This window comes from Triturus cristatus, chromosome 5_1, assembly GCF_964204655.1.
Source record: "Triturus cristatus chromosome 5_1, aTriCri1.1, whole genome shotgun sequence".
NCBI lineage: Eukaryota > Metazoa > Chordata > Amphibia > Caudata > Salamandridae > Triturus > Triturus cristatus.
The window spans coordinates 212,092,904-212,111,284 of NC_140587.1; the positions used below are offsets into that span (position 1 = coordinate 212,092,904).

Here is an 18,381-nt window from a genome sequence, read left to right on the forward strand (position 1 = left end):
ATTGAGACATTTGCTACTAATACAAAGAACTGTATTCTTTTGTGTGTTTCAAAAGGCAACAGAGTCCTGAAAGATATGTGGCCCTGTGGAGAGTCGTAAGGGCGCGATTGTTGAATTCCCTTCCACGTCGGCACTCATGCTGAATACTCGCATCACTGCTGCTTGATAAAACACTTCACATTTCTCAGGGAAAGCATAAGCAGAGTTTGTCTGATCATTTAAGCACTCTTTTTATGGAAATTTCCAGCAGCCAGTTATTTCGTAACAGTTGCTGCTGCAAACGTGCATATGCTGGGCTCAGCTCTTTGACTGCATGACTCATTATTTTTGGATTAAAACAACTTGCAGCCTTTGCTCGGGCGGTAAAACAATAAAGGTGTTTCATAGCTGGAATTTCACACATCTCAGAACATTTTTTTTCAGGTTAAAGGTGCAGTAAAAAGCAGTTCTGTGTGTACCTTGAACTTAAAGTTTGTTTTTAAGGGTGGAAATAAAAGGGGATAATCAAAAATGGGAGTACAAAAGGATCCTATTTAAATTGACCCAAGCACCACTTACATGGAAATTCGGAACAAGAAAAGTGACAATGCAGTTACTGTATGGAGGACGTTAATCGTGCTAAGACACATTTTAGGGAAGGTGTCCGACTCCCAGTTGTACCATTCTTCGAGCTCCTTCACATGCTACTCCTGTTAGACACCAAGGCAATAGAGCAACAAGCATTGGCAAAGCCGATAGGTCTCGCCTTTGTGACCCACTGACTTTAGCAATACTTTTTGCCGATGCTGTGCAGCGTCTGCAAAAAAAATACACGACACGGCATGCCCATGAGTGGTTTCACATAAAGACATCATGGTGCTGCGTCATTCAGTAGGTGCGTGCATGTGTGATGATGAACTATGGGCACGCATGCGTCACAACATGATCACACGCCTACAGAATAACACTGGCCATTTAAAAACTTTTTTATTTACCAATCCAAATGGCTGACGTCACTCGGCGCAGTAAATGAACAAATACATTTCCATGTGCCCAGAAGTACATTTCTTTAAAGCAGAATGTACAGCAGGACATGGAAGCTGTCTGGCCGTCCCCAAAAAGTAAAAAAAAAAAAAATCATTTTAAGGACGTGAGAAGTGGGGGAGCAACGAAGTAGCAGGCAAGGGGAGATGGCGGTGGGGAAACTAAGGAGCTAAGGGGAGTAGGCAATGGGAGTAATGGCTGTCCTTTAGGCTGTGAGGGGGTTTAACATGAAAAAAGTTGGGGAGGGGAATATCAGAGCAACGCACAGCACATGCATTGCTGGCAGGCATCTACTATGAAAGCAGCACACAAGGGACAAAGTGGAGGGAGTGGGAGCGACACATAACACGGGGCATGTATTTAGGGAAGAAGCAGCACATGAAGGAGGGAGCTAGAAAACAAGCACTCTCTTGGAATGCTGAAAGACAAGGGTAGCTCTCTAAATGTGAACAGTGAAATGATACAAGTCAGACAGGCAAAAAAATGGTAAAGAGGCTTTGTTCCAGAGGAGAGATAAAAACAAGAAGAAGAAAAATACAATTAATCTGCTAATAAGCAAAGAAATAGGAGTGCCAATAAAGTCAGTGCATTGAAGCAACATATAGGCTCCAAGCCCACTGCCAGTTTTAGTCTACAAAGGTCTTTCACAATCGAGACCTCAAAATGAACTTAGGTTATCTAGGAAGATATCTTAGCAATCACAAGCATGGGCTCACCCTGCACAGAATCCTGTCTCCTGCTTTTGACAATGAGGTTCACCTCGTACAACAGCCTCGGGAAAAGCCACTGCTTGATTTCACACTTTCCTTGCAGCCACAGAAAGGAGGTGAGACTGGGACGTATCATGTCAACTCGAGGAGCCTTAGAACCCCAGATTGGTCTGACCCTGATTGGTGTTTTTGCAAGTCAGAAGCACACCTCCACGGCTCAATAATAGCCTTCAAGGTTTGGAGAGGACATCTGGTACTACAGGAATCCAGGTTTTGCAGCTGGAGACATCCCAACAAGGGCATGTCCCTAGAAGGCCAGGGGGTTTCATTCTTGAGCAGTTGAAATCTCCATCACAAACGGGAAACACTAGGCAGCGGTAAAACAGACATCAAACTCAGTCACAAATCTCCCAAAATTCAACAGTCACAATCACTCAACCCCACTGCTATTTATATTCCCACTTGCAATCAGTGAAATCGGACTGTTCTTTTGTAAATGTGCAGTATGCATCATTAGGTCGGATTAAAACATAAAGAGAATCACAATTTTGTCTCACTTACCTATTTGCAACAATACAGGTGTAACTAAGGCTGTCTCCATAGCATAGCAAAACTCTCTGCCGAACATGACAGCGCCATGCATCACCCATAGGCGAATCGGGATCCGGTCAATGGAACTTTCGCTTATGGTCTCATCGCGACTCTCGTTTTCCTTATTCGCCTCTTTCTTTACGCGTGTCACAGGTAGCTCTTGAACTTGCATAGATTCCGAGTCAGTATTCTGGGGAGCCATTTTCATTACCACAAAAATATATCTTCCTATATTATCTATATAAATAATAACACTATCATATATCTTGAAAGATAAATAAGGATCTCTTCTTTTCAGCTTCTTGCGTCGTGTTCCTCGTGCACGTAATACTTATTTTCCTCTTTAATCAAGTAGATTTTCCACAACTTCTCAAGCAAGTACGAAATGTGCCAGCAAAACAATTATATTTGGTAGAAATTCCAACATATGGCTTGACGGTTTACTGTGAATTAGAGTTAAAAATCCATAATTGCCATTCAGTTAATACAAGTTTCATAATTTCTATAGAAGAAGTGGTAAAGTTGTTGGTCTGGCTGCAGCGGCTTGCAAAGGCGACACAAAGAGGTGCTCCACTGTTAATCCCCATCGAGTGGCTGATTTATCTACAAAAGGCAGTTACAGGAAACAAAGGAAACAATTAAAATGTGTGAGAAACATTTTGAAACCTACTTTCCCGCCCCTCAGTATACAATCTGGTAGCTACTTACTCTCAGGGGTGCAATTGCTGCAGACAACAGTAAACGACATCAAGGGAACATGCTAGTTTTATCCCGATTCAATTCAATGAAATGTGCAACCTTAACAGAGGGTTTATGTGTCAATTAGTTTTCACTTGCACACATTTGTATTAGCTGATATGACTTATCATGAAGAACCAGATTCACAAAAGACATTTTGGAAGATGTAAAGTGCTACTCCAATAGTATTACTTACCAAACAGGCAATTCACAAAGATACATCTGGAGAACTCCACCTCCACCTCTCCGCACACATAGGTATACATTTTAGTAGTAAATGAGGGAGGCTAAAGGGGGAGCTATTGGAAAATGAGCAATAGTGTCTACTAAATGGGAGAGCTGTAGGGAAATTTAGGAAAGTGTTGAGGAACGAACATGCCAATGCAAAAAACACTCCCACATAAGCGTAAGACATCTGAAGTTCAGTAAATGCACTACTAATTCTTCTACAGCCCTAATAGTGATAAAACAGGCATAAACACACCCCAGCCCAGCCTTGGATTAAGTCTAGCAAAACACATGGTCAACCACTAGTACTGCAACACACTCCCTTAGAAAACAATAGAGGCTGGCTATAACATTATAAAATCCCATAAGAAACAATGTGAAATACATTACTTCTAATAATATATATAGCTATATATTTAAATATATATAGATATATACAGATAGATAGATAGATAGATAGATAGATAGATAGATAGATAGATAGATAGATAGAGATAGATAGATAGATATATCTGTATGTATTACTAAATCAAACAAAATAATACATTGTAATCTTAATTATATTTAATTATTTTCAGGTCTCTCTCTCCATATAGATGGAGAGAGAGAGAACTGAAAATAATTACATATAATTAAGATTACATTTCATTAGTTTGTTTCAGTTCTTTCTCTCCATATAGATGGAGAGAGACAACTGAAAATAATTAAATATCATTAAGATTATATTTTATTATTTTGCTTAATTTAGTGATACACTTACATTTAAAATAAAGTAAAACATATTTTAACTTAGTTTAAAAGTGTAATTCTTTTTAAAGTTGATTAAAAACCTAACTTAAAATCAAATGCATGGAGGGTGGCAGATTTTAATGATGAAAGATTACAAAAATAATATAAAAATATATATATATATTGGCCTTTCAATATTATATTTTTAATGAAGAATATCTTTAATAATATTTATTATAGTTTTCATCATGGAGATCTACACCCCAGTTTCCTGTTTCCCACAAACAGGTATTAGTATGAAAATAACACCTTAACACTAGAATAGCAAACAAGTTAAGATTTAAACCCAGGTGAAGGAGTAGTCTACACATGAGCAGAGGCACACATGCACATTTACCTCTGTGAATCAGGTCCAACGTGATTAGCTTGAAATTCTATCTTTACTCACTCAAGTAAATCAAGTAAATCTACAGCAATATACTAATTGCTTAAACATCTTAACTTCTCCTGACACAGTTTTAACATTATGTGCACGAATCCACACAAGTTCCAGCGCAGAATACTGAATACACCATTTAAAAGAAAAATACCAAATGATGAAACATACTTAGAACAATTTCAGGTAAACAGTAATAAAGCAAACCTCTCCTGAAAGTCCCAAATCAATCGTCAAGGGTCCCTGTGCAGTTAAATATCTATTTTTAAAAATTGTTTGTTTTTAATTTATGTGAACGTAATTATAACGTATTGCATTGCAGATGATTCTTCATGGGTTAGCAAACAGAAACATGTACCTCTAAAATACAGGACATGCATGTATTTGACAGGTGGGTCCTGCTCGAGGGCAGGGGAGGAGTGGCTAGCCCAATGTTGTGGGCGCTGACTGTTTGGTCGACCCCAGTGCCGACCAAACAAGTTATGCACACTCTCCCTTTTCTCCATGTAGAAAACAGCCTCCCCACAGACGCCTGTGAGGTCGGCATCCCAGCCAATCACAGCACTGCCATTGCAGCGTTGTGATTGGCTTAGGGGAGGGAGGCTGCCTGCGGCTGCTTCCTGCGAGGATGACGGGACGCTACCGGACAAATTCCTTTGCGCGCGCTGCATCGCTAAATGCGATGCAGCGTGCGCAACGAAATTCGTTTTATTTATTTAAATGTGTACTTACCTCAGTTCATCCATATTCCAGTGTTTACATTTCCCCACCCTGCTCCTCCCCCTCCCCACGTCACCGAACTCCCTCCATGGACCGCTACTGCTGCGGTTACATGTCTGCATCCGATGTACACAGCACAATGTAATGTCGAAGGACACAGGGCCCTCATGCATACAACAAGACTACAGGGACACACGTAGACATTATGTTGTACTGGCTACGGGCACGTGCGCCCAGCCCCTTTATTGGCAGGGCCACATGTACAGTGATGCCTGTGCCGGATGTGTGTGTGGTGAGTGCAAACCAGCCCGCACGGAGTGCTCGGTGCTGGCAACCATTTGAACAGTGGACATCAGTGCATCGGAAACTGAAAACACCTGCATCACGGAGTCAACTGCTGAGCAACATGGAGGGAGCCGGAGAAAGTCCAGAGGTAACACAACATGCAAACAGAAGTGTCCGTGAGTTGCAGTGCACTGAGGTAGGGGTACCACAGCTGAGCACGCCCATGTGAACAAAAAGTCTTGGATTGTGTCCCTTCGAGACATTCCTTATGTAGATGCAGTGGGGTGTGTTAAACCTGCATCATCTTCCTCATCAGCATCCCAGGTTTCCCACACTGCTCGAGGTGACATTGCTGCGCAACCTCTCCACAAAACAAAACTCAATCAGTAACGGACGATGGCTTGCGGTGCACTGAGTCAGTGGCACCTGGAGTGCTGAGCAGGGTATCCGACAGATGATGGCGTCCACGACAGGTGTGAGCAACTCCGTAAGCCCGCCAGGACCTCCGTTTCAACTCTGCCAGAAGGCGGTTGGAGGTGGTCCTGGCTGGGGTGGCGTGTGCCTCCTGCGGTGATGCGATGTACGGGTCAGTCAGGCCTCGATTTGATGTGTGAGACCTGGTGGACCGCAGTTGAGGCCGGAGGCAGCGGACAGCGTAGGGGCACAGACACATGGAATTGATGACCCTAAGGCCATCGCCTCAGAGGCCAACCAATATCTCAGTAGAAGGGGTCCCGGACCAGAGCAGCACAGAGTTAGTGGCCCCGTATGCACAGCGGCCGGCACTGGCACCCTGCCACGGGACGGTGACTTGCGGTGCACTGAGGTAGGTCCACGAGCAGTGAGCGGGTCCTCATCGATGTCCAAGGTGAATGTGGCGTAGGCTTGCGGGGGAAAGAGCAGGGTGTCCTCCAGGGCATGATGTGGAAGGTCTTATGTTATCAGGCGGCAGTAAATGGAGGAGTGGAAAGCGCCAGCCTCGTTTTCACCACCAATTCGGTATCAGCTACATGAGGATGAACACTAGTCCCTAGTCCATAGACTCAGACGCCACCAATGTACGACCAGAGATTGTCCATGAATGTCGGGTAACAGACTTAGTGGCACCGGGGCTGAGAGGGGATGCAGTCTGCGATGATGCCGGTACACTGATATGAACTCCGCCATTGCTAAATCAAGACTCTGTGACCTACTGGACCGCAGTGTAGGCCCGAAGCAGCAGTCAGCAGTGGCCCACACCCACCTGTCGTTGGCTCGCGATGCACAGCGTTAGTGACACCAGGGCAGTTGTCGGTAGTGTTCGATCACCTCCGTTACGATGATCCTGTTCCTTCCGGACTGCAATGTGTCATCCTCATACACCTCTCCTTGCGTGCGAGGAGATGTATTCTGCCTTTGAATAATCGATGTTCAGTTCCAATTCTGTGACCTACTTGTGCGCAGCGTAGGCCGAGGGCAGTAATCCGCGTAGGCCCACAGTCACGTGGGGTTGTAATGCTATGCACAGACTTGATGGGACCACATCGAAGGGCGTATAGTGACATGAACTCTGCTTTAAATAATGTTCACTGCCATGGTGTAATCAAGACTCCGTTCCAAATGTGTGACCTACTTGACCGTGGTGTAGGCCGGAGGCGGCAGTAGAGTACATCAACGAGAAAGGACTAAAGCGGGCCTCTGTTTTGGAGCCCGTGATGGTCTGAGGAGGCTGCCAAGGTTGCGGGCTTCGGGCTTGGAGCTTGCGCCTGCACGTGGTGAGCCCTCCGTGACACACGCCAGTGTCTGCAGTTGATTAGCGTGACCTGGCTGCACAGGGGCGGGCCTGACGGGTTCGGGGTCCAGCGTTCCAGGGTACGGCATGCACACAGGATCGCAGGCAACTCTGCTCAGGCATTGTGTAGTTTCCCAATCATGATTCTCCTGCATCCTTCACACATGCCTGGTTGCCACCTCTCCCCACAATCAGCTATTGTGTGTCTGAGGTGCCATGCCATTGATGGCTCATGTTCACGGCTTGCCCCGGTTACCATTGTGAATTGTCCTGACAAAGCACAAGAAAAGGTAGTGGTGGTACATAGAAAGGCACATCAATTTTCAAACAGTATGGTAACCCAATTTATCTATTGACAGCAATCAGTATAGGTGCCACTCAAGGTAATCACAACAAAAAACAGCCCACTTCCAAGGGTGTCAACTGCACAGAGGTACCAGAGAACTTCCGTGCTGAACGTTAACGTTAACAAAAGCACTATACCTCTGCACTCTCTATGTTTTCTTGTAAACACAATTTTACAAACTGTAGTCAGTTTATGGCTCATCAATATAGCTCCTTCCAGGAAAAATAGTCCAACAGAAAAATATTTACAAAAGAATCAATTTTAATACCAGCTAACACTGTTACAGTCCAAATATGGAGACCTAATTATCAAAGGGCAAGGCAAAGTTACATAACATATCACAAAGGTGTCTGATTATACTGAAAGTCCCACAGAGGTATTATTCGTGTGTTGTCAACGATGGAAACAGCCAACAGGTGTTTCGTTACGATGGTAACTTTTTTAAGGCTTAAATTTCCAAAGATGAGTATTTCTATTTTAATCCCAGGTTGTTCCAAGCGCACAAAAATCCAGTTATTAGCATAGTAGAAATGTAGTACCATCTATTTGACGTTGATCACCAGCCAGTCGAATAATAGGTGCCAAGTAGAAAGCGGAAGGGTAGTTTCAGCATTTGTCCTTCCCAAAGTAAGTATATTCCACCTATCAATAGTATATGTGTCCTATTCCATATAGTTGGTATCGCACAATTCAGTACTCAAGTGATGGACTTTTCAATCACGTATGCACGCCAGGGCTGTAATATGCCCATCTAATCCTGGCGCAGACGTCGTATCAAGCGGTAGTGTCCCCAGTTCGACAAATTTGTCGAACTGGGGACACTACCGCTAGATACGACGTCTGCGACTGGCTGGTGATCAATGTCAAATAGATGGTACTACATTTCTACTATGCTAATTACTGGATTTTTGTGCGCTTGGAACCACCCGGGATTAAAATTGAACTACTCGTCTTTGGAAATATAAGCCTTGAAAAAGTTACCATCGTAAGGAAACAAGTATGGGCTGTTTCCATCGTTGACAACACACGAATAATACCTCCGTGGGACTTTCAGTATAATCAGACACCTTTGTGATATGTCATGTGACTTTGCCTTGCACTTTGATAATTAGGTCTCCATATTTGGACTGTAACAGTGTTAGCTGGTATTAAAATTGATTCTTTTGTAAATATTTTTCTGTTGGACTATTTTTCCTGGAAGGAGCTATATTGGTGAACCATAAACTGACTACTGTTTGTAAAATTGTGTTTACAAGAAAACATACTGAGTGCCGAGGTATAGTCGTTTTGTTAACATTGTGAGCTGTCCTGTCGTGTCTGGTGGGTGGGCATGTTGTTTTGCATGTTCGTTTTGTTTTTGTGACGTGTGCATTGCCAGAGTTGTGAGTTGCATGGTTGTGGAGTTGAGGTGAGTGGGGTGTTCATTTGGTACTTGCCAAGGGGCTGTGCATTTCCCTTGGTGCCATCCTGGGGATGCTGGTTGCTGATGGACTGTCGGAGGATGGAGGAATCGTGCACAGTGGCTGGGTATTTGGAGGCGAGATTGGTGGAGGTTCCACGGTGTTCGGTTGTTGCCTGCACACTGATGTGAGACGTGTGCTTTCTGTTGCGGTGATTGTGTGCCGTGTCGGCAGGGGGCACAGGAATGACATGTGTGCTGTGGATTGCCGCCAACAAGTGCGTTTATCCAGCGATGGCGTATGGGCCTTGCTTGGTCTCCAGTGGATCCTGCGCATTATGTTTGACGTATGGGGACTGGGGTGCCAGGCTGTGGTGATGTCCAGGACAGGTGTGAGTGACTTGGATGTGGCTGGCTGTGTGACTCCTCCGACTGTGGCGGGTGTTGGTTGGGGGGAACCAGGGGCCAACAGGTGCAGCACAGCCAGCAGCTTTGTGTGGGGTGGGATGTTGGTTGTCCGCTGTGTTGGTGCCGTCGGCCTGTTGGGTGTTGTTGGTCATGATGCGTGCGATGGTTGTCCTTTTGAGCCTGTATTGGGCAATAACATTGTTAGGTGTTGGGTCTGTGAGGCTGGTGTGTTTCCTGGGGGTCCGCTGTCAGCGCTGCCTGGGTGGTGGTCCGGGGGTGGGTGTTCCGGGTGCTGTATGGGGTCCCGGGGTAGTGGCGTGGGTGTTGTGGGCTGCATGAGCAGTTGCTCCATGGCATCTGCTGCCCTTCCGATGTGGCTGTGGGCTGTGCTTCCTTTTGTGGTGCAGGCTGCGGTCCGACTTAGCACCAGGACAGAGCAGGTGTTATTTTCCTGCTGCTAACGCGCCTTATCGTGTGTTTTGTGTTCTTATCGAAGTGCTGGCTGTTCGTTGTGAATGTTGTGGAGTTGTGTTGTCGCGGCCTTTGGCACGGGATCACCTACTCTGCATCTCATTAGCGATAGTTGCGGGGGTCATCCGTGGCGATGTTTTTTGCAGCTTGTATCGCAGGTAAACTGGTGCTGTGGGCTGTTAACACCAGCTTGTGATTGGGGCAATAAGGTTATCGCAACTTTGGCTGCGATAAAGTGCCGTTAAGTCGGCGATAGTGCCTTGTGAATATGCCCCTATATTTGTTCAAAACAAAATAGAGCAGCCCTGAGGAATAGTAGTACAGATGTCATGGCTTGGGTCATCTCAGGAGTTAGTGTAGCCATTAATCACGCTTCTCTCGTCAGTTTGGAAACCCTAACACATGACAGCTATGCAACAGATCAGAGCAGAACATGCCAGTGAAAGGAAAGGTTGTAAAGAATGTGCAAAGGTTTCCGATATCAACCGAGAAACAAATCTACCAACCCACTTGCCTGATAGCAATAAAGATTGCAATCAAGTCATCGAAAACACTAAATGACCTGTGATAAACTGGTGTTCGCCGTCACTTCAATACTTGAGATAACAACTATTTGGCAATCTACGAGTTCCCAAATGGGGCAGAACATACTTGTCAGCAAAATGGCATTGCTTGTCAGAGATATTGTGTGCACAGATCTTCTACCATGGCACAGGTTACCTTCTCTTGGATGTAAACCTACTGGTTAGGTCTACTTAGGTTCAGATAGCAGGATGATGTAACAGTCACAAAGCGAGGTAAAAACTGTACGGCGTGGAGAGAGATCTGAAAAATTATGTAAAATATTCTGTAATGTATCGTAGCTGGAAAATATTGGTAAAAACTGTTTTTAATAACAACCAAAAGTAACCTGGGTCAAAAGATAAGAGCCAAATAATGCTATGAACAACACTCAAAAGGAGAGAGAAAGCACATGTGAGTGATACCATCGATGTTGAATCCCATCAGCCACTATAAATAGCGCATATCATCATATAGGATTCAACCATACACACAACTCTAGTGCTAGAGATATGTGTGGTGTATGGAGCCAGGGAAAGGCAAACAAGTTCACAGAATTCTCAGGCCCTGGTATAGTATGATGTCGCTAATAAATGATTGAAAGTGGCAAATGGTCTTGAAGCAGTGCAAAAACAAACAAAGTGAGTGCAGATGTTAAAAACAGCTACTGGGTCAGTCCCACAATTTATTCATGACTGACCGAGTGGTGTGATTCAAAACAGTGCTGGAGGCAGTTTGAAAAAATAACTGCTATTGTCCCAAAGTTAGGACTCCTAACTTCTGTGAATACCGAAATGAGTAAGTGCCTTCTGTGAATACCAAAATGGTAGTAAGTTTAGGATTTTGTCTTAAGTTAGTTCTGTGAATCGGGCCCTCTGTGATCCACTGGGTAACATTTTTTGCTGCTTGTTTTGGGTCTGGAGTCTGGGAGGTGAGAACAGAGATTGTTGTCCCACTGGTCTTCTGAAGTCTTTTTCCAGTCTCTGCAAGTGGATCTGAGGGGGCACTGAGCCGGGTTGGTGGGTCCTGAGATGGTGAAGTCGATGCTGTAATGATCGGCCCAGGTAAGTTTGCGGAGTGGATGTACTTGACTGTTGCTGTAGGTGAAGATGGGGCGGAATGTGTGTCCTGCGATGTGGGTTGAATTGGTGACCAGCTGCTTGAGGCCGATGTTACTGATGCTCTCCAGGAAGTTGGTGGTGTTGGCGTTGCTGGTGTCGTTAAGATGGAAGTTGAGGTCCCCTAGGGAAGATGTAGTGTTTGGAATCAATTGCGATCGGTGCGATGATGTCCGGGATGACGTTTCAGAAGATGAGGCGTGGTCCTGGTGGTCTTTAGGTAAAGGTGCGTCTGATGGTGCGTTTTCTGTCTGTGTGAAGTTGGAAGTTGAGTTGTTTCATAGTCGGGATCAGGTCGTCTTGGGATGTCTTGCAGTGGATGGTGTCCTTGCAGATGATGGTGATTCCATCTCCTTGTTTGTTGGTTCAGTCCCAGTGGGATATTTTGTAGCCTTTGGGGATGGCGATGGCTGGAGCGGAGGTGGGGTTCAGCCAGGTCTCGGTGAGGAATATTACCAGTGGTGAGGGATAAGATTGTGTCCCAGATCTCTGTGGCGAGTTTGCAGAGTGAACGTGTATTGAGTAGGATGTACTGGAGTTTTGCCGCTGTGGTCTCTGACGTGGTGGATGCGGTCATGTTTGCGCTGTCTCTGGTGTCACTGGGTGTCTTGGTGCTGAAAGTGAAGCAGCAGTATCAGCAGGAGAACTGTCCTCTGGTGGTGCGTGCAGATATGCAGCAGAAGTTGGTGCGTTGGGGTCCAGGGCTCGGAGGTCTGCAGCGGTGTAGCTTTGTGAGGTGGAAGAGCCAGGGGTCCTTGTGCTGGATGTGGTCCAGGCTCGGACGAGGTTGGCTTTGGTGAGGCCTCGCAGCAGCCTCCGTCACTAGTCCTGAGAAGTGGGAGGGGCCAGCAGGTTAGGCGGGAAGCGGGAAAACTGGCGGGAGAATCGCATAAAAATCAGCTACCAACAAATGGGAAAACTCCCACAAGCAGGACAAACCCCCAAGTCATTAAGCCACTAAAGGGTCACCAAGTAAGAAACAGAGGCAACAACAAAATAAAACAAATAAAGTGAAAGCCAATAAAGCAAATACGTTTTATGGTCCAGGCGAGGCAGGGTCCCCACAGCGGGATCGAACCAGGGGCTCAGGAACTGCAGCGCGGTCACCTAACCAGGGGAGGCAGGAATGAACATCTGCAGCGGGGGAGTGGCTAAATAGACCACGGAGGTCAACGGCTGCTCGAACGTTTCTTACTCCACTTTCAAATGTCAACAATGGAACGAGATTGGGGCAAATCAATGGAACGAAATTTGTGGAAAATCAGATTCTTTTAGTATGGCTGCCAAATAGCCCATCTGTCTGCCAGAGCTCATGTAATCACAAACAAATTAAACAAGCATTGGCATGCCAATAGGTCTCGCCGTTGGGACCTTATAAGTATTTCGTTATGCAGCACAATATCCTCGGTGCAACAACATTAACTGTTGCATGGCTAAACAGTTATAAGGTCCCAAAGGCGAGACCTATTGGTTATGCCAATGCTTGTTTGAGTGGCAGCGGAGGGGAGGGACTGATGCACCCATGCAGTCCTTTGAAGATAAGACTATTTACAATGTCCGGCCTATGGGAGTGGTGTAGATAAACAGAAGAGGCAATAAGGAAATCTACGTAGATGTATAGGTGTGACACGTATGGAGTTTAAATACATATACAAAGAAGTCCTGCTCACGGATGGAAAGATGGGCAAAGGAGGGCCTTCAGAAGGCGAGGAGATTACAGCTGAACCCCTCTGAGCTGGCGTCACCGCTGCGGTAAAACAGAGCCCATTGACTCAATTAGTGGAAGCGAAAACAAATGAGGGCGATAAAAAACAATGACCACCCTTAAGTGCTCCTCCACACACATGTTCTCTGGTGACCCAACAATAGCGTCCGCTTGTCACAGAGGGTCAGTAAATACGATTATCAGATGACCTTTGATTTGTTAACGATCATATCGCCACCTCATTTCCCGCTTGTTCGGGAAGAATCTAGACATAGTCCAATGAGTTATTCAGCCACTGCCATTGTCTTTTTACATAACTGCCAGACAACAGATGAAATTTATTATTTGACACTGCACGGTACTTTAAATAAAACACAACTGTTAGTGGCGTTCTCAACCTCATAAACAAGAACAAAGCAGGTTCTACCATAAATGTACGTTATTGTAGCATTTATATAGTACCACAGGTGGGTTGCTGACGTGCTGGCATGCAGGTAGCATGCTGCTATACACTGTGCAGGATGTGAGGTTGGGAGTGTTGTGTTAGTATTGGGTATGATCGCGGTGCTTAGCAGAGTGTGGTGAATTAAATGAGTGCGACGGTTAGAATCAGGACCTAGGTTTGAGATAAGCTGGCAGCATTGGTTAAGTCTACAGGCACCTTAGTGATTTTTAATCGGCTCAAACGCCAAATAAAACAAACAAGTGGTTATGTAATAAAGAGAACTGGCATGGATTTACAAGAACACCTCAAGCTTGAACCAGACTGAAATTGACCCATTAATCACAAATCAGACAACAACCGACCCGGAGCATTTATCAGACCATTCAGCTGTTTTTTTACAGCTTCAGCTACATGTCCGGCGCTGGACACTAAATTACTCTCTTCTTGAAACGTCTATAACTGATAATCTGAAAAAACAAACAAACGAGCTTTTTTTTAAATCTTGATACAGCCCCCATAAATAAGGTATGAGATACGTATAAAGCATACCTTAGAGGTATCCTTATTAGTCAAAATGCCATGCAAAACAAGAAAAGGAAAAAGGAATTAACCTCTTTAGAAGACCAGATAAATGTAATTCAAGGAAATCTGGCCCAAGCCCAAGATGATATAATTAAATCTCTACTAGAAACAGAACTCGCCAAGACCAAGACAAAATTAGCAGATTATTTGGAACTCATGGTAAAACGATGGGAAGCGAGCAGGCTTGCTAATTAAGAATTTGGGGAAGGCAGTAGTAAGCTTTTGGCCAGGACCAGAAATAATATCAAGGACCTGAATAGTCAAACTACGGGTGATATCATCATAGAAGATGGGGATATCGAGCAGGAATTTGTTCGTTTTTTTCGGGATCTATATTCAGACGATATAGTCCAAAATGATGATCAGAAAGCTGCTTTCTTTAGAGACATAGACCTTCCTTTGTTAAGCGATGAAAACAAAGAAGAGCTATCGGCCCCTTTCACACTGGTAGAAGTATATAGCTCAATCAAGAATTTGAAAAAGGGCAAGGCTGCCAGTCCAGATGCTATCCCAAACGAGCGATATGCTCAGTTGAGGGAAGAATTAGCTCTGATACTGCTTAATCTTTTTAATTCAGTATACATTTCAAAACAAGAGACCCCCCCTTCCTGCTATTTAGCAACTATAATCATTCTCCTCAAACCCAACAAAAATCCCAGAATATGCGAATCATATAGGTCGATAACATTGCTTAGCAGCGACTACAAAATATTCACACAGATTTTGAATAAAAGGTTGGAGCGGATGGTTGGCACAATTATTCACAATGATCAGAAAGGTTTTATGAAGGGGAGGCACCTAGAGGATCTGACTCATGAGCTGATTGGCGCAATAGATCTAGCCTCAGAATACTAAAGACCCTTGACTGTAATAACTTGCGATGCTGCGAAAGCCTTCGACAGGGTCAACTGGCCCTTTCTCTATGAAGTGCTTCAACGTTTTAACTTGGGGGAAGTGTTCGGGTCAGCAATTAAGGCCCTGTACAAAACCCTATGGCTAGGATATTAGTAAACGGAACTCTTTCAGAATAAGTCCAAATTAGAAAAGGATCTAGACAGGGTTGTCCACTTTCCCCTCTTTTATTTAACCTTTACATGAAACCTCTGGCCATAAAGTTAAGAGCATGTAAAAATATTACCCCCTTTTTTTGTAATGAGTGGGAAAACAAAATAGGACTCTACGCTGATGATTTAATGATCTTTACAAATCACTTAGACCCAGTAATCTCTGCCATTTGGGAAAATCTAGACAACTTCGGCAAAATATCTGGTTATGCAGTTAATCCCTCTAAAACAGAGATTATGCAGTGGAACACAAGCACCCAGAGTGAACTCATTACAAAGAAGATAAGATATTTAGGGATCGAAGTGGTTCAAAACTTAGATCAATTAGCAAGAGTGAATTTTGAACTGGTCACTTCAAAAGTCAAGAAGCAATTAGAGCAGTGGAACTCTCTGCCTTTATCCTTTTTGGTTAAGTCAAATTTGTTAAAAATGTCTATCCTACCCAAATACACATTTATATTCAACACAATTCCACTGGAATTTTAGACGGAATGGATTAAAAAAGTACAAGGGGTTTTCTCCAGTTTTATCTGGGGAAAAAAGACCCAGAATTGCATGGAAGAAATGCAAGGAAAAAAAGGAGAATGGGTGTATTGCAAGCCCAGACCTCCTACAATACCAGAGAGCCTTCACCTGAAAGTTTATAGGCAGCTGTTAAAAGACTCCATCAATATATCTCCCCTATTTCATGCCCTGACGTATGGTCCGCCAGATTTATCCAGCTATTTTCTATATAAGTTTGGAGACCCCAAATTTTTCAAAAAAATAACACTAACAACTCTTCAGTGGGCCTGCAAATTGTGGCATCAAATTAGACTATCGCTACAGATTCAATACTACAGCTATCATGCGCCAATATGGAGATCACCAGGGACTCCAGTTTGTATGCAAGACTCTTTAGCTACTCCGATAAGGGAAAAGGGAATCAGTAGATGGGGCCAGTTGCTGGAAGGTACTGAGTTAAAATCTTGGCAAGCCTTTCAGGAGATCACAGATGGCTCAGTCTCTCGGTTTAAGTATTGTCAGCTATTAAGCTGGGCAAAGACTCTGAGACAGGGGGGGAATTCATACGAACCTCATGAGGCAAATATAGCCCTGAGTCCTGGGATACAGAAAGAGGTGTCGGTATGGTACTGGCTGCTGGTCCACTCCTTGGAAGACCAAAGCTCATGGTATGCGGAGACCTGGAGGAGGGAACTGCCGGAATACGAAATAGAAGCTTTAAGGCAAGTATCTACATCTCTTTTGTGGTATTGTTTGAAATTCGCGCCTTTTTAAGAAAAATCACCTCTTGACCATTCATAAGGCTTACTGGACGCCTCGAAGACTGGCAAAGATGGGTGTGCAAACGGTGAGGCAGTGCCAAAAGTGCAGAGAAATTAATGCAGATGAAACGCACATGTTCCGGTGGTGACACTCCATCCAATCGTTCTGGCAGAAAGTGGGCAAAATCTTGTCAGACATGGTGGGTCAAGAAGTGAAGGTGAGCCTTGCACTGGTAATATTTGGGGTGATAACGGAAAAAGATTCTATTGGTAAAATATCTAAACCTCTTATTTTTATTTTAATCTTACTAGCACATAGAGAGCATTAAGTGGATTTTACCAAAGGTACCCTTAGAACATGAATGGGTAAATTCGATTAATAGAATAGCCAGAATGGACAGGGCAACGTGCACCAATAAGAGAACGAAGTGCTGGAGTATATGGGATAACAGGGTGGAGATTGCATGCTCCCTGTAGAGGACAAACCTCTTCTTCACTCTTCACTCTCTTTATAAATTTGTTTCATTCTTTTCGGATTGATTTGGGCACCTTGCTAGTTTAAATACATATATACGCAATTTTTATTTCAAATCACTGGTTAATACTAATCCAATGATTAAGTATCAGTAAAATCAGGCTGTTCGCGAGAGTCCATGAGCCTCACAAAGATGGACTGGTAAACCTGGCAAGAGAACGTAAGTAAGAACCTGTAGGAGAAAAGAGTAAGTCGACCTCGCAGAGAGGGATCCTGTGATGGTTTCCATCCCCTCCCTAGTGGAGTGCCTGGGTATCACCTTGTATGGCAACAAGAGACTAAGTCAGAAATCTCTTTTATCTCCAGTTGAATGCTGATCAAACATATGAGGACTAAAAAAAAAAAAAAAAACAACAGACCCACGGTCGATTAGAATGCATGTGAAACACACGAGGTATCAGACTCTCCCTACCTGAAGGACTTGTTTAATGTGCCTGGACTCCCCCACCTCTCTTCATAGCACTGCTCCATGTCGAGACTCCTCTGGCAGGCAGCTAGACGGTACTGAAATGCAGGCCGTCAGCTCTGATGAGCTAAAACTGCAGGGAGGCGAAGGCTGCGCTCTGCCGACCACACATCTCCCCACCTTCACGGACACAACAGCGCTTCCAGCCATAACAGGGATGAGCGCAACCTGCTTTTGTACCAAACCCTCATGTACAAGTTAAACACGACGCTTCGTTATTGTAATGCCTTTATTTATTCGTCCCTGGCATGGTATGGTAACTAGTGTGCACACGCGTCGACGGACCTTGGCAGCAGTTTTAACAAATTGCACAATGTTTACTGAATGCTATTGGGAGGGCGGGGGGGATAGTGGGGGGTATGCTGTGCTAAGGTTTCATGGAGCCTACAGGGTCATGTTGGGCACTAATATACAGAAAACAAAAACAAACAAGCACACGCTACCTCAGGGGGAGGGGAGAGAGGAGGGCGCCTGTGCCTGTTTCTCTTGCTGGAGCGAGCAGGAATTACAAACAGATGGTTTCAAAGCTCGCTCCCGCATGGGAATCGCCAAACGTGCACACGTTGCCATTGAAAGCAATGCAACACGTGCAAGTTTTTGGGCCAAAAACTTAATTGATTCCTAAAGGTCTCCTCCTATGCAGCGTATGCGCGCTGCGTAGGCGAGACCTAAAAAGTAGAAGAGAATGAAGGGCTTTGACCCAGCCATTGTATATCTTTTTGTACGTACATTTCCTTGGGAAGCAGTTGTGTACGCCCATTCATGAAGTAGTTCCATTGCCGTTC

At 44.5% G+C, this 18,381-nt stretch overlaps 1 protein-coding gene across 1 annotated transcript in view; it reads right to left on the reverse strand.

The window, feature by feature from the left end:
* SLC45A4 (solute carrier family 45 member 4) overlaps nucleotides 1-18,381 on the reverse strand; it is a 374,111-nt gene that overhangs the window by 189,567 nt on the left and 166,163 nt on the right. Inside the window, exon 2 of the mRNA XM_085604829.1 lies at nucleotides 2,295-2,927. Within this exon, the coding sequence (XP_085460955.1) occupies nucleotides 2,295-2,532 (238 nt within the window). The 5' untranslated portion in view covers nucleotides 2,533-2,927. The remainder of the gene's footprint in view (nucleotides 1-2,294; nucleotides 2,928-18,381) is intronic.